The following is a 16,117-nucleotide window of genomic DNA, read 5'->3' as shown; positions in this document are numbered from 1 at the left end:
AGTCACCGTGGTGTCTTATCCTATCAGCCGCAGGCTTCCGCGTAGGAGCAGGGATCAGCGCTGCTTGCCTCACGCCCTCTTCGGACATTCCGCACATGCCGTGCGCCGTAGTAGTACAAGGCCCGAAGTTTAGCCCTGTCCCCACCACGCACTTCAGGGAGATTCCAGTCAAGATCTCCCATCTAATTGGTCCTCGTACGAGTACTCTTCTGAAGCGGCATTTCACGAAGCACGAATGAGGAGGCCATCGATGGGGCCCGGGTAACCATGGAATTCTTACAAAATAATCGGCCTGTGTGTCATGAATATGCTCTGTTGCGCACAATGAGCTACTAAAAATGATGACAACTCTCTGGCACGTCATTGCGAGCACACTCGTCCGGGATCGGCCACCTAACTAGGTAGTGGAGAGACTCGTCATCCGTGTTTTCAATGCCTCCAAGCAACCCTTCAAACCATTCCACGCATCCCCTGCGGACTCTGTGATCGGCGACTTCTCCGAATAAACAAAGGATTGGTGGGATCTGATCTCCTTCGGGGCTCGGGCGCTGTCTGGGTTCCCTCCAGCCTGCTGCGATGCCGGGATTCGGGAAGCTCTCCGGACGTTTGAGGTTGCATCGAAAGCTGCATTAAACCATCATATATGGACACGAGTGTTGCACGCGGCGAGGCCGGCCGTTGAGATAATTCGCCTGTCCATAACCCACTGGTCTCATTCGGTAATGGTGTCGGGTGTAGGTGGGGTTCACGGGCCGGGACCGACTGTAGGGAATATGCGGATTAGTTCTGTCCAAACCCCGTCTGCCGGCTTCCTTCTGTCCTTTGGCCTGAATGCAGGAATAAGCAGAACATAGGACCGCCATGTCCCATTTCTCCCACAGACCGCACTACCGGAGTAGTTCGACGGTGTCGGCCCGGTGATTTGGGCAATTCCGTCTAGCACATGTAGGCCAGGATGAAATCGTATACTCACATTTATTGCTTGCAAAGAAGTTGGGAATAGCGGAGCCAACACAGGCGGTATAAAAGCCGCCATAGGTAATCTTTGCCGGAGCCCATGGTCGAGACGTGGTTGCCAGCTACTAGTGTTGTTTCCCGCATTCATCTCTGCAACGGCAGCTGAAGCTTCGCGAATTGCTCGATGGTAGTCAGTTTTATCGTTGTACTAGGTAGCAATCGTTGGGGCGCGAGCTCAATACCTGAACGACTTGCAGACTCTAGCAGAGATGCGTCCATGTAGGATATATCAATAGGATCGTGTGGTCGAGATACTTCCCCCGTAGCTGGAGAGGGAACTCCTTGGCTGCCACCCGTTATGGTGTTGCGTGACTCGTGTTTAAGCCCATTTTGACTGTGATCTGTTCCATCACTTTCCGGATCATCTTCACAAATGTTTATGTTTTCATACTCTCTTCCCAGAAAGTATCTGAAGCGGCGCCTATCCTTGGCATCGATGAGCTCGGCAGGTACCAAGGTAAGAGTTGTCGGTGGAAGCCTAAACATGTTGGCAGATGACCTGACGCCCTCTTTGGGTTATTTCGAAGCTGGAGACGGGAAACAGATGAAGGGTACAATATAGCAGAAAGACCATGGAGTACCTAGCTGGGGTGAGTCGGGTCAAATACTAATAGAGGCGACGGGGGCTAGATTCTCAAGAAGGCGGCAGGTGCCCTAGAGCTCCTCCTCTGTCCGAATACAGTATACAGGGTGGTAGTTCTTGTCAACGTAAACTGGGCCAAAACACCCCACGGGTGGCCGTGGCTCTTTGCGTGGTAAGTTGGTATCATTTGCCCACTACTAGTATTCCGCATTACCCGAGGAGTCCTCACTGGCTAAACCTCCACGATGGTGCTGCTTGGCAAAGCCAAACTAGATCTCTGTGGCAGTGTCAGGGCTGTCCTAGGCAAGTAGTACGAGTACATAGTAAATACGTGTGGGAGTCTTGGCTTGCAGATGCTTCCTGGTCGAGAACGATGCAAAGTGGACTTATCTGGGCAAAATGCCCCTCGTATGACAATGATAGGAAGTCATCTGCAGGGAAACTACAGCTATTATTAGGACGCGCGCGGGCTGTGAATGCGGAGTGAGTGGGCAGAGTTCGTATGATCGTGGCACGGAACCTGGAAGTTGCGCATTACGTGCTTGTTCTGCCCTGGTGGTACGGTGGAATTGTTCCGCAAGTAACACTCCGTATCAAGGCCTGACTTGGCCTAATCTAACTAACTGGAACGCGGATCTAGGCCCTTGTCCTAAATTCACAATGTTCGTAATAAACTCGCTCACAGATAGAGTCTTTGCGGATACTTGAAGTAATATATGGGTACTACTACTACTAGTAGCACTCGTAGTTACCTTGGGCATGGAAATGTGAGGTCCATGTGAGGTGCTTATCTGGGCATGTTGGCTTATTCCCAGCGCGGGGCTGCCAACTTCATTACCTATATCCGTACCTAGGTACCTTACTGAACCCCCAGCTAAAAGGCGCCGCCATTTCCTGGATGGACCCGACTCTGGCCCTCCCATTTAGCTGTCGATCGCCCAATTTCACGACCATCATACATCATCATTGGGTTAATTACTACCGCAAATTTGCCAACCGCGCAACCGCTCCGACACTTGGTTGATGGATGGATGATGTTTCGTCTGAGCGTGGATCTCTCAGAACCAATGCACCTCATGTGACCGACTCTTTATCCTCCTCCGCATCTCCCCGTCGTCGTCGGACTCGGCTGTCAGCCCATCGCCCGACAGGAGTTCCCCCGAGCTCCGCTTCACCAGCAACATTATGAATGGGGACCTAAGCCTCTCGCAGGCTCTGGGTGGTCTGCGAATAGCTAATCTTGACGATGCCGCCCAACCGTCGTCGACTGCTTCCAACCCCGATACCACGAACCCGGCCACGGCCACATCGACCGCACCAGTTGCATCAGCAAGCGACAGCGAGGTTTTCTCGAAACCACACCCTGACGAGCAACAGTCTTCTGGTCCCCAACATCAGCCCATGAATCGTTCTCAGCCTGAATTATCGAGATTCCCTCATGACCCGCCCAGCAGGACTGAATCCTCTGCCTCGCCCTATCCTTCACGCCACCCCAGCCAAAAAGACTCTCCCCATGCATATGCCTCATCCCGACAAGCTCCTGTAGCAACGGGCGGTGCCGCTCTTCCATCTCGAGGAAGCTCTAGGGGTATGGGTGGAGGGTATAACTCTAAATCAGCCGGATCTCACGTCCCATATGCCGGCGATGCCCCTGTCCCCACCACCAGTGCAGAGTGGCAAGATCGCGGTGCTGCGGTTGGTGTCCGGCGAGAGGTTGATGCGAGTGGCCGTACTGTGGTCCGACAAGTCAAGAAAGGTGTTCGCGACTTCTCGTTCGGCCGTGTGTTAGGCGAGGGTTCCTATAGCTCTGTCTATCTGGCCACTGATCGCCAGACCCTGAAGGAATATGCCATCAAGGTCCTCGAAAAGCGACACATCATCAAGGAGAAGAAGATCAAATACGTCAACATCGAGAAGAACACCCTGAACCGATTGACGGAACATCCCGGCGTCGTTCGACTTTACTACACCTTCCAGGACGAGACATCTCTATACTACGTTTTGGATCTTTGCAACGGAGGCGAGCTTCTTGGCGTTTTAAAAAAGACTGGGACGTTTGATGTCGAGTGCACACGATTTTATGGTGCCCAGATCCTAGACGCGATAGACTACATGCACTCGCGCGGTGTCATACATCGAGACCTCAAGCCCGAGAACGTTCTTCTCGACGACCAAATGCACGTCAAGATTACAGACTTTGGCACCGCGAAGCTTCTGAAAGATCCACGAGATATCAAGTCCCAGGACTCTACTGATAGGGGTGTGCCCGATCCTGGGAGACACGAGGTAGAGGATGATGGTCGTGCTGCGTCGTTTGTGGGGACCGCCGAGTACGTGAGCCCGGAGCTCCTTACAAACAAAAGCGCGTGCAAAGCTAGTGACTTGTGGGCTTTTGGATGCATAATCTATCAACTGCTGGCGGGGCGACCGCCCTTTAAGGCAGGAAGCGAATACCTGACGTTCCAGAAGATTGTGAATCTGGAATATGAATATCCTCCTGGATTCCCTGCAGCAGCTCGGGATCTTGTGGAGCGACTGCTAGTTCTCGACCCTGCGCGACGGCTTACGATTGAGCATATCAAAAATCACGAATTCTTTGACGGCCAGGCCTTTGGAAAGGGACTATGGCGGACCAAGGCGCCTCGGCTTCGCCCCTACGTCCCGCCCGCCCAGGAGCCTACGGTGATACAACTGAATGGCTATTCTAGTGTCCCTCAACCCATTTCCCACTCACGACATACCGGATCGTCACAACCGTCAAATGGCGGCAGCCGTCCAGCGCGAATCATCACTGAGTTACCTCCTCCAACACAACTTGATATTGAGTGGTCACCTGTTCTGAGAAGGAACAATGAGCGAATACTACGACTCGGAGATCTGATGGTGGTTTCAACACCGTTGCCGAATGGCCCACACGGAAAGGGTTCTGAAGACGGGCACAAAAAGCTGGCAAGGTTTTTTGGTGGCAGCACAACCAAGAAGCGGCAGAGGCTTGTTCTGGTCACCTCCAGTGGCCGTATTGTGCTGGCCCCTGCTGGTGGGGAGGACAAACGCAGCAAGCAAGAGCTGTCTCTGATGGCTCCTGACTGTACTTGGAGAACGCAGCAAGACGCGAAAGGCCAACTCGTTTGGTGCGTTGACACGGTAAGCTTGCCCCCCCCTGTTCTACAATTCTATTGAGAATGTACCCTAATGGTCTGGCAGGGTGGTTATCATTACACATTCGAGGACACGAAGAACTCAACCAGCTCGGACGATAAGCGTGCTTCTGCCGAGGAATGGATTGAGTGTGTTGAGAGAGCGCGAGATTATGCCATGTCTCAGAATATGACCGCTTCATATAATAGCGATAATGGGTTTGGGGAAATGTCCTCAGCCATGTCGAGCCCTTCCAGCACCCTTGGTGGGCGAGGCAACGGCAATCACGACGGTTTCGGCGCGAGCGATCGGTCTGGCCGAAGCCACCTGAGTAAAAGTCAGGCGAGTCTCGAAGATTCAAGTCCAGCGCCTAGACGAAACCGTTTCAGCAAAAGGCAATCCCGAAACGGGTTGGACTCGAATTTCTGAAGTCGACGACTGGGTTATTGTTAAGAGCAACTTATGAGCAACTTTTTTTTTTCAAGGTGTGGCCGCAAGTCTGGTTCCCCTGACTGCTGATCGTTTCCGGGCGACCTCGGTCTCTTCGACTAGACGTCGAGACCGAGATGTTAAGGTCGTGCCCAGTGCGATGATGGGCATTAGTAGCGAGGCGCACATTTGGGACTTTCGATTCTTGCATCACGGGGCGGGCTTTTTTTTCTTGTTGCATCTTGATTTCCTCTCAGCATGGGACGATGGCGTTGTGCACTAGCGATGGCCGAGGGTTGGACCTCGATTGCCACTCACTTCTTAAGGATGACTGCAGCAACCAGATCATCGACTCCTATGCTTTCCCACGCCGTTCCATCTTATTTCATGTCTGTGCTGGGCTTTAATTGCCTAGAGATGCAGAGCTTTCTGCAACCTGAACAGAGTCCGGGTCGGATAGTTTGTTCGAAGATTCATTTTTTGTAGAGTAGTTGGGTCATTCGAGCATTACAGCCTTCGAACATCAAGAAAAAGAACAGAGAAGTTCAAGACAGAGAATTCAGGCAGACTATCACTGTTTAAGATATATATCGGTGCTCTGTAAGCTAGATGGAGCCAATGGTTCTGTTGATATACCGGCTAAGACAGGCCAAGGTGTTTGCTCATCGCGACCAAAGCGAGGCAAGCAAATTGAAGGATTTGCCTACCTAGTTATTCAAACACATTTGACATTTTTTTTTCCCACTACACGGTATGGATAGTTGCGAGTAATTGAGCATGAACAATGGGCTTCAATCCAATCACAAATAGTAGCAACCCAATGCTAAAATCATTTTTGGAGTTGTCAATATCTCCTCTGTTCAGGAATGCCATGTTGGTGTTGCCGATGTTAGGTGGAGAATCACGTGATCGAATCCCTTTGGTTCCAGGATCTCAACTTGCGACGCGACACGCCCAAGTTCTTTATCGTACAATCGTATGTGCCCACGCCAGCGCCTCGCCATTATCACCACAAGACTGCTTGTCTCTCACAAAAGCTTGGAGTAAGATGCAGCCTCAGTACCGCGCGTACGCGCAGCAGCAAATGCCGCAGCGGTCACCGCATGCGCCAAACCAGCGACGGGGTGGTATCGGTGAGTAATCCTCCATACCATCCGCATCTTCCCGAATATATAACAAGTGGTTGTCTAACTTTGAATCGAATTCTAGGGCCGATGATGTCGTCAGGGCCGCACCCTCAAGTACCGCTCACGCAAGCACAGATTGCGCAGCAGCAGCAGGCGCAAGCCCAGGCCAGTGAACTGGCAAAACGACGGAGCCGGAAGCCCACCGATAAAACCCTTCCTGATGGCGTCGAAGACTGCATTGTCGACCCTGAAGCCGTTCAGCGATACAAGGATCTCCGGGATGCCGAGCGACGAATCGACGCAACCATGACGCGGAAACGCCTGGACATCATGGAGAGCGTGAATCGCAACGCCAAGACGTACAAGACACTCCGGATCTGGATCAACAATACAGTCGAGGACCAGGTTTGGCAAGGGAATGGCCTTAATGTGGACGCGTTTGACTTCGCCCCAAACCTGGAGGCCTCTTACCGCGTCAAAATCCAAGGTCGCCTTCTCGACGGTGACGATGATAGCGATGCGGAAGACGGAGACGACGCGATTGCACAGAAGCAGAATGTGTCCCATGAAGAGGATCGGAAGAAGATTGACGAGGATGTATCTAGTGCCCAGAAAGACAGAGGCGCTACGGGAAAGCCGCTGAAGCTGCGGTTCTCCAGCTTCTTCAAGTCGATGACGGTTGACTTTGACGCCTCGAAATTCCGCAACGGCACCGAACAAACCGTAGAGTGGAAAAAGCCCGATACCAGCTCGCGAACCCAGGGCACAACAGCTTTGCCTGCTGCAGCCGACTTCGACGAGCTCACATTCAAGAGAAACGGGGACGAGAACATGAATATCACAATCAATCTGCATCGTCACGAAACGCCGGAACGCTACAAGCTTAGTCCTGACTTGGCAGAAGTTGTGGACATGATGGAGGCGACTCAGCAGGAGGCAGTAATGGGGCTTTGGGAGTATATCAGGTTGGCAGGGCTGCAGGAGGACGAGGAGAAGCGCAACTTCCGTTGCGATGAACTCCTGAAGAAGGTTGGGACACCCTGATTTACGATCTATCTGGACGACAACGAAGCTGACTGAAGTAGGTTGTGAGACGCGGCGACATTGGTCATATCCCCTTGTTGAGCGAGTATGTGTCGCAGCATTTAAGCCCTCTTCCCCCTGTGAGTTTGTCATACACGATCCGGGTTGATGAGGAGTTCCACAAAGACCCTCAGCCCACCGTTTATGACGTTCAAGTCGCAGTGGAAGATCCCTTACGGGCAACACTTCAACCTCTGTTGAGCAATCCCCAGTACGCCACGATGCTGAAGGAGGTGACGTCCCTAGACGATCAGCTAGCCAGGATTGTGCAGGCTATTGCTGTTTCAAACGCTAAGCACTCCTTCTTCACATCCCTACACCAAGACCCGGCCAATTTTGTCCGAAACTGGCTGAGCTCGCAAAAGCGTGATCTTGACATCATCATGGGAGAGTCTACCAGGGGGGGTAATGATAGTATCAGCGGGGATGAGTGGCGACGAGGTGGTAGCAACAGCGTCTGGGCCACCCAGAATGCCCGGGAGAGTGTCAACGTCTTATTGTCGAAGCAGCCACGGTAAACCCTAGAATCAGGATAGCGATTGCCATGGACAGATATTTATGACAGCAGAGTTGCTGCAGGCGTAAAATTTAGATAAGCTCTGGGAAGGGACGGAACGGATAGGCGTTGGGGGTTTAGGCTTACATACACGATACCACTGCTTGGTGTGGCTGCACAGCTACATTCTCGCATGTACTAACTTGAGAGAGGGTATGCTATTTGATCAAATCGACTACCATCTCCAAGGGCACCGTAAGTCGACTTTGCTGTACCATACCCGCTCCTGGTTCCCATTGACGCCTCGTCTGAAAAAGCAACGCCTGCCAAGATGATGCAGTAAAAGCAGAGTAAAATAATTCTAGCACGAGGCAGCTAAATCTGCAAAAGGCTCTCCTGCTCCAACCCACACTACCGCTGTGGTGGAACAGGAGTAGGCGGCAAGCTACGTATTTGTTTGATGAGAAACTCGCGCTCGTCGATAAATTGCTCATCATCCGTGCGGTCTTCAAGGAAGTGCGCAAGAAAATTGAGGAGCTTCTCGCGGTTCATGATGAGGATCTTCTGTACGGCTAGGGACTTGTGGGGATTGGCAACAAAGACCTTGAAGACGTGAAAGCCCTCGTACTGAACCATTTTTCTGTCGTCGCGGAGAAGATTCATGCAAATCTTCAGGTGTTCGCCGCGGTCGACGTAGGCTATCATGACGCTATAATTGGAGCGATCCAGGAGAATCTCTCCGAGCAACTTTATGGACTGGCGCTTCGTAACATAGCTGTTTGACTGAACCAGAATATTGTTGTACTTTTCGAAGAAAAGATCAAAGTTGACAGAGAGGTACCTCGGTACGAGCTCCTTGTGACGGGTGAGGAGTTCCTATTTGAGACGAAGGTTGTTAGCACAGTTACCGGTCATTGCGCCCTGGCCCACACCGTGATTACCTACTCGGAACGTCGTGAATGCATCAGCTGCTACTTCAAAAGAGCTCTTGTCGACCCAATCGAAGAATCTCCAGAATACACCTCTGCCACTTTGCGGTCTGTCGCGGTCGATAGCGTTCAAGCCCTTGGAACTAGAGCCTGGCGCGTCGCCATCGTCGTACAAGATAATAGCCGCTGCGGCCTCGTTTTTCAATAACTCCCGCAGTACAGATCCCGCCGGTGTGGCGCTCTCCTTGTGATCATACGCTCGGCATAGTTCAACGAGGACTTGGGGTTTGTTGCAGACGACGTATGACAACGCGATAGGGTCGCTTTTAGGGGCCGCAGCCGCCGGTCGGAAGCGGAATACGTAGGAGAATATCACCTGGGTGTCTTTGCGTGCTTCGAAAGGGAGACGATAGAGGTTGATTGCCAGAAGGTGGAGAAGATCTTCGTCGATGAGCCCGGTCACGAGTTGGTAGATTTGCTCGGGAGAAACATCAGCTTCTGGGCAGACTTGTCAGCCAAGAAAGCACTAGATCTGCGTGATCGACAAACCTTGTGTGCCTTGTAGGAGGACCTTCATCTGGCTGAGTACTCGCGCGAGCTCTTCTGCCTATGGTAACCATTACGGCGTCAGCCACGTGGGGAGGGCACCGCATGTTATCTTGACCGCACCTTTGACGCGCCATTGGGCCCATCGAGCCTAGAAATATGATCGCGAGCTTGCTTGGGAAGGTCGGCGGTTGTACGAGACTTTGCTCTGCCAAATAAGAAGGACATTTCTGAACCCGGCGACGCGGAGATTGGTGGTGGCTTGCAATCGGGGGAAGGGTTGCTGATGCCCAAGCGCTCAAGTACGCTGGATAGGCGAAAGTCCTGAGGAGCAACACCTCATGCAACGGCAGACGAGCTAAATTATAGTAGCTCAGGGTAGCCAAGAGTGTAGTCTCCCAGGTACGAAGAAATGGCCGCAAGTGATACTCGACGTGGTGATTAGTGATGCGATGATAGCACCCCCTGGCTCACTTCTTCGATGTTTTGGTGCCCGTTCTGGGCAACTGGGTTGCCGGGGTGTTGGAGGGGCCAAAAGCAGCCCCCAGTCCTCGAAATGCGGGTGGGGATCGCAAGAGAAGTAAGTATATATTCATATTTTTAATATATCGAGTGACTTCCCCCCCCCGGGGGGGAGAAGGGGGGTTTCAAGGTACCTTACCTAGTACTTAGGTACCTACCTACCAGGTACTTCCGAAACCCCCTCTTGTACAAGAGGACCGTGTAGAGATATCAACTAAACAATCCAGTACCTCGGTAGTGGGCTAATGATTTAGCGAAAGATTCCAAACCACGGGTTTAACATTAGGGTAGGTAATTGTCTGGAGCATGGTTCCTTTGTTGCTGCGACCCAATTGGGTTTGAAGCGTTGTATTCTGCCGCGAAGAGCACGCATCGGGGGACAGCTCGGCCCCAAGCACGGGTTGACATTGACTCACCCCACCTTGACTCAGGCTTCAAAAAAAAGGACCCCTCCAAGACCTTCCCATCCCACTTCTAAAGGCGCGCGGTAATCCGAAAACGAACGTCAGAGCTGGATACCTTGCGGTTTTAGAGTGGCTAACTGCTCTTCGATCTTCCCAAACAGTCACTCGTGAACTGGGGAGTTAAACAAGGCTCGAGGTCTTAACGCACCTCTCTCCCTGTGCTCATTTCCCCTTCGATTTATCCGAGTTCGGTCGCCAAACAGTCACAACTATGTCGATCGATTTTCCCAAGGAAGAGGAGGCCATCATCCAGAAATGGCGCGAGATTGACGCCTTCCGCCGCCAGGTTTGTTCTTCTACAAGTTTGGATACTATGTCCCAAAGATACTAATGGGGACGGCTTCAACAGGTGGAATTGTCAAACGGCCGACCGCGCTACACATTCTACGATGGTCCTCCGTTCGCAACCGGCCTTCCCCACTATGGCCATCTTTTGGCCTCGACTATCAAGGACATCATCCCTCGATACTGGTCTATGAAGGGTTTCCATGTCGAGCGCCGCTTTGGCTGGGATACCCATGGCTTGCCCATCGAACACGAGATCGACAAGAAACTGGGCATCTCGGGAAAAGAGGCTGTCATGAAACTTGGAATCGACAAGTACAACGCCGAGTGCCGCGCTATTGTAATGCGCTATGCCAGTGAGTGGCGACACACTATTGAGCGTCTTGGCCGTTGGATCGACTTCGACAATGACTACAAGGTGAGTGAGGGGTGAGCATCGCCTGTCTCTGCGGCAGCGTAATATTGACATACAGATATAGACAATGGATCCTACATTTATGGAGTCCGAGTGGTGGGTATTCAAGCAACTCTTTGATAAGGGCCAGGTTTACCAGGGCTATCGTGTGATGCCCTATTCCACCGTGCTAACCACGGCACTGAGCAACTTCGAGGCCAATCAGAACTATCAGGACGTCACCGACCCTGCGGTTGTGGTGTCTTTTCCCCTACTGGATGACCCGGAGACACACCTCCTGGCCTGGACTACCACACCCTGGACCTTGCCTTCCCATCTTGGGCTGGCTGTCCATCCTGATTTCGAGTACCTCAAGATCAAGGATGAGAAATCCGGAAAGACTTATATCATTCTTGAAAACCTCCTGAGTACTCTGTATAAGGATCCGAAAAAGGCCAAGTACTCAGTTCTTAGCAAGATTCGCGGGAAAGAGATGTTGGGCTGGAGGTATCAACCGCTGTTTGACTACTTCTATGAAGACTTCAAGGACGTGGCTTTCAAGGTGCTCAACGCTACATATGTAACGGCCGACAGCGGTACCGGCATCGTTCACCAGGCGCCTGCTTTTGGTGAGGACGATTACAACGTTGCGTTGGCAGCAGGTATCATCACCGAGAATCGCCCTCCTCCTGACCCTGTGACCGATAATGGCCACTTCACCGCGCGCGTTAGCGACTTTGAAGGGATGCACGTCAAGGAGGCCGACAAGCACATCATCAAGTACCTTAAGGGTACAGGCCGCCTGGTTGTGGACTCACAACTTAAGCACTCGTACCCTATGTGTCCACGATCTGACACCCCTCTGATTTACAGGGCGGTGCCATCTTGGTTCATCCGCATCCCTGATACCATTCCCGACATGCTTAAAAACATTGAGGGAACACACTGGGTCCCTAACTTTGTGAAGGAGCGACGTTTCGCCAGTTGGATCGCCAACGCTCGCGACTGGAACGTGGGCAGAAATCGATACTGGGGTACACCTATCCCTCTGTGGTGCAGCGATGATATGGAAGAGCGCGTCTGCGTTGGTAGCGTGGAAGAGCTTCGCCAGCTTAGCGGATACGAGGGCGAACTCACTGATCTTCACCGGGACAAGGTTGACCACATCACCATTCCCAGCAAGCAAGGAAAGGGAGTCCTGCGACGAGTGGAAGAAGTCTTTGACTGCTGGTTTGAATCCGGAAGTATGCCCTATGCGAGCCAGCACTACCCTTTCGAGAATGTCGATAAGTTCAACGAAAGCTTTCCTGGAGACTTCATTGCCGAGGGTCTTGACCAAACTCGCGGCTGGTTTTACACGCTCCTTGTTCTCGGCACGCATCTTTTTGGCAAGTCTCCATTCAAGAACTGCGTTGTCAACGGAATTGTGCTGGCGGAGGATGGCAAGAAAATGTCCAAGCGACTCAAGAACTACCCTGACCCGAGTCTGGTGATGCAGAAGTATGGCTCTGATGCCTTGCGTTTGTACTTGATCAACTCACCGGTCGTTCGAGCTGAGCCTCTAAGATTCAAGGAAACCGGAGTGAAGGAGGTTGTTCAGAAGGTCCTCTTGCCGCTCTGGAACAGCTACAAATTTTTTGACGGCCAGGTTGCGTTGCTGAAGAAGATGGAAGGCGTTGACTACATGTGGGATCCTGATATGGAGTCCAGCAACACCAACGTTATGGATCGTTGGGTTTTAGCAAGCTGCCAGAGTCTGCTTGAATTTGTCAACAATGAAATGAAGTGTAAGTCCTCCCCATATCATGACGAGTGAGTGTGCATTGCTAATACTGCAGCTCTAGTCTATCGGCTTTACACCGTGGTTCCAAGGTTGTTGGAGCTTATTGACAACACGACCAATTGGTACATTCGATTCAACCGACGACGACTGAAGGGAGAGAATGGGCTCCAGGATACACTGCACGCCCTCAACGCCCTCTTCGAAGTCATCTTCACCCTTTGCCGTGGTCTAGCTCCCTTCACACCTTTCCTCACGGACAACATCTACCAAAGACTGTTGCCTCATATCCCAGAGAAGCTCCGCGGTGAGGACTCACGGAGCGTGCACTTCCTGCCATTCCCCGAAGTTCGTAAGGAGCTCTTCGATGCTGCTATTGAGCGCCGAGTGGGAAGGATGCAGAAGGTCATTGAACTTGCTCGAGTCTCCCGTGAGCGCCGGACCGTTGGGCTCAAGACGCCTCTCAAGACGCTGGTGGTCATTCACCCCGACCCTCAATATTTGGAGGATGTCGCGTCGCTGGAGAACTACATCGTGGAGGAACTAAATGTACGGGACCTGGTGCTTTCGTCTGACGAAGCCAAGTACAATGTTTTGTACAGTGTCACGGCGGACTGGCCGGTGTTAGGCAAGAAGCTGAGGAAAGACATGGCGCGTGTCAAGAAGGCACTGCCTGGATTGACAAGCGAACAGGTGCAAGGATATGTCCAGAACAAGCATATTCTTGTCGATGGTATCCGGTTGGAGGAGGGAGATTTGGTTGTTCGCCGAGTAGTCAAGGAAGATGAGTCTTCTAAGAACCTCGAGACCAACACGGACAGCGATGTCTTGACCATCTTGGACACTGAGATTCATCCCGAGCTAGCCCAGGAGGGCCTGGCTAGGGAGATCATCAACCGCGTGCAGCGGCTCCGGAAGAAGGCTGGCCTGCAACCGACTGACGACATCAAGATGGAGTATCGGGTGCTGTCGGACCCGGAAAAGGTGGGCTTAGAGGAAATTTTTTCCACACAGACTCCTGCATTCGAGAAGGCACTGCGGCGGCCTATTGACAAGCAAGAAGGGGAGGCCACTGGAGAAGAGAGCCTCATTGCGGAGGAGAACCAGGAGGTGCAGCAGGCGAAATTCTTGCTGCGACTGCTCAAGCTTTGACACGAGTCAAAAAAGTAAGAAGAGCATATGCAATTGAAGTGCCAAAAACAAAGTGCTCCATAGACTAGAGAGAAACCAACTCAAATCGCAGAGACGTTTTTTTCTATTACTTCTTTGAAGCTGCCTAGAGCATAGAGTTAGTAGCTAGGCTGGTGCTTGAATTCCCAAGTGTGACGACCTACTATATAACAATTCTTAAGCCTCATAAACTCCCTGACGCACTTGTCCTTGTAGACGGCATTGTAATCAGCTACAATACATTGGCCGTACGCCGCCGCCTTGGTAGGAATGAGTTCACGTCGTGTGATCAAAGTTATGGCGGATGGAAACTCACCTCGGTTGAGCACTTGGACGTGGCCACGGCAAACTTCTGGATCGGACGGGTGGCAGCGGTGCGCGTCATGACGGCATATGTTTATTTGAGTAGCTTAGCATTTGACTCGAGATGCAAATAGTCAATTGAAGGGAGGCCGTGGACAAAAGATATCTGGCCTTGTTCAAGTTGGACATGAAGTTGGTGACCCACGAAATTCGCGGCGCCCAATAGGCCCACGCCTAGGGCGCGCCCCTAATCTACACGCGTAGGCGTGTGGATTATGTAAGCCTGACCCTCATCTATACCGAATAACATTTTTAACAGATATTAGCTACTGCTGCCTTTGCCGATGAAATATAGCTATTATGGCTCAACGAGTATTTCTAGATGATATGCTCCCGCCAGAGGGTATATATAGCTCAAGAGCTGCTATAACCACAGCGATCAATGCATGGGCGGCAACTAGGGGGCATGCCTTCGTCATAGGGAGATCTTCACGTTCAACGAGCGGAAGGCAGGTTATTACATATGCCTGCGATAGATAGACCTAGCCCCCTAGCGCCTCGAGAGATCGGCAACGTAAGACGACTACACGAGGCACTGGTTACCCATTTTCAATCATTGCCAAGGAATCCCTTGACTAGGCATCTTGGTCCTTACGGCATCGGCCAGATCGACGATTCGCCATACTTAACCACGAGCCGAGCTACCACTAATCTACCTATCCAGTACATCGGAAACTCTCTGCTATAGATAAATCGACAATCAGTAACCTTACGAAGGCCGGGGTAGCACCAAAGGATATTCAAACCTATCTTCGCCAGAACTCAACGATAATAGTAACCCAGCAAGATATCTATAATCAGATTATAGAGAGTAAGCGGGATCTCCTTGAAGGTCAGAGCATAATCCACGCCTTTGCCAACCAGCTAGACGAAGAGGGGTTCTGGAACCGGATACAATTTGATCTGAAGGGCCGAGTCACGGCTATCTTATTTGCTCATCCTGACTCGTTGGTATACCTTTAAGCTTACCCCGATCTACTCTTCTTAGATTGTACGTATAAGACGAACAAATACGGTATGCCACTCCTTGATTAGTTGTAAGGCATTGAACCATTCAATAGCTCGATCGAGAAGGCGGTGGGTGGCGGCAGAACCTGCTTATATAATCCCAGAACCTGCTTATATAATCCACACGCCTACGCGTGTGGATTAGGGGCGCGCCCTAGGCGTGGGCCTATTGGGCCCCGAAATTCGCCGAGTACTTACATAAGCAGTAGTATGCACCTAAAAGAATGGACCCTCCCGATTACTCCCCTAGTATCCGTATCCGTACCTAGCCACCCACTTTACGCGCTTCGTCGCGACCAACTTCGCAGCTCAGTTGTGGGTCAGTTTTAGTCTCAACGCGCGACACCCCCAACTTGATCGACTGAAATCTTGTTGTCGCTGTCACTTTTCGATATTCACGAACCTTCCAACCGAACTGCGCGATCCGAGTAATTTCACAATACACCAATCTATACATACCTCTACATCAATCTGAGGGAGCTACTGCCCAGCTAGTCTAACTAGAGCTCTGGGTCGGGGCCACCCAGGCCTTTCGCACCTTGTCGCAACCCGCAAGCTCCGCCCTGTGTTGACTATGGATCAATAATAGAGTCCAATTGCCGCCTCGAGTAGGGCTACCGAGGGCCAAATGACTGTTTAGCCATGTATTGACACTCCATTAGTGGCATATCCGTATAACCTTGCCCGAACTGGCACCCCTGTTCCTTCCGACGATGCCCGCTCGAGCGTGGTGAGCTGGGCTCGCTTAAACCAGGATCCATATTACTCCAACGAAGGTGATAT

At 51.8% G+C, this 16,117-nt stretch overlaps 4 protein-coding genes across 4 annotated transcripts; 3 read left to right on the top strand and 1 right to left on the bottom strand.

The window, feature by feature from the left end:
• Positions 1-3,190: 3,190 nt before the first annotated feature.
• On the top strand, positions 3,191-4,395 carry PKH1 (kinase-like domain-containing protein; the record flags this gene model as incomplete). The annotated part of the gene is made up of 2 exons (XM_083195502.1): positions 3,191-4,282; positions 4,372-4,395. The coding sequence occupies 2 exons, from the start codon at positions 3,191-3,193 to the stop codon at positions 4,393-4,395; spliced, it is 1,116 nt and encodes a 371-aa protein (XP_083048518.1).
• Positions 4,396-6,215: 1,820 nt separating this feature from the next.
• On the top strand, positions 6,216-7,895 carry ssr3 (SWIB/MDM2 domain-containing protein; the record flags this gene model as incomplete). The annotated part of the gene is made up of 3 exons (XM_083195501.1): positions 6,216-6,300; positions 6,377-7,323; positions 7,380-7,895. 3 exons carry the CDS (start codon positions 6,216-6,218, stop codon positions 7,893-7,895), a joined length of 1,548 nt encoding a protein of 515 aa, XP_083048517.1.
• Positions 7,896-8,284: 389 nt separating this feature from the next.
• On the bottom strand, positions 8,285-9,576 carry HYM1 (Mo25-like protein; the record flags this gene model as incomplete). The annotated part of the gene is made up of 4 exons (XM_083195500.1): positions 8,285-8,749; positions 8,819-9,300; positions 9,352-9,409; positions 9,472-9,576. 4 exons carry the CDS (start codon positions 9,574-9,576, stop codon positions 8,285-8,287), a joined length of 1,110 nt encoding a protein of 369 aa, XP_083048516.1.
• Positions 9,577-10,545: 969 nt separating this feature from the next.
• Positions 10,546-13,945, top strand: ILS1 (isoleucine--tRNA ligase ILS1; the record flags this gene model as incomplete). Its single annotated transcript, XM_083195499.1, has 4 exons — positions 10,546-10,620; positions 10,684-11,037; positions 11,099-12,800; positions 12,858-13,945. 4 exons carry the CDS (start codon positions 10,546-10,548, stop codon positions 13,943-13,945), a joined length of 3,219 nt encoding a protein of 1,072 aa, XP_083048515.1.
• Between the last annotated feature and the right edge of the window lie 2,172 nt (positions 13,946-16,117).

The sequence above is a fragment of the Amphichorda felina genome, assembly GCF_050947745.1.
Source record: "Amphichorda felina strain 45539 chromosome Unknown scaffold_6, whole genome shotgun sequence".
Taxonomy (NCBI): domain Eukaryota; kingdom Fungi; phylum Ascomycota; class Sordariomycetes; order Hypocreales; family Bionectriaceae; genus Amphichorda; species Amphichorda felina.
Note: the sequence above shows the minus strand (reverse complement) of the source record. Positions and strands in the feature narration are given on the sequence as shown.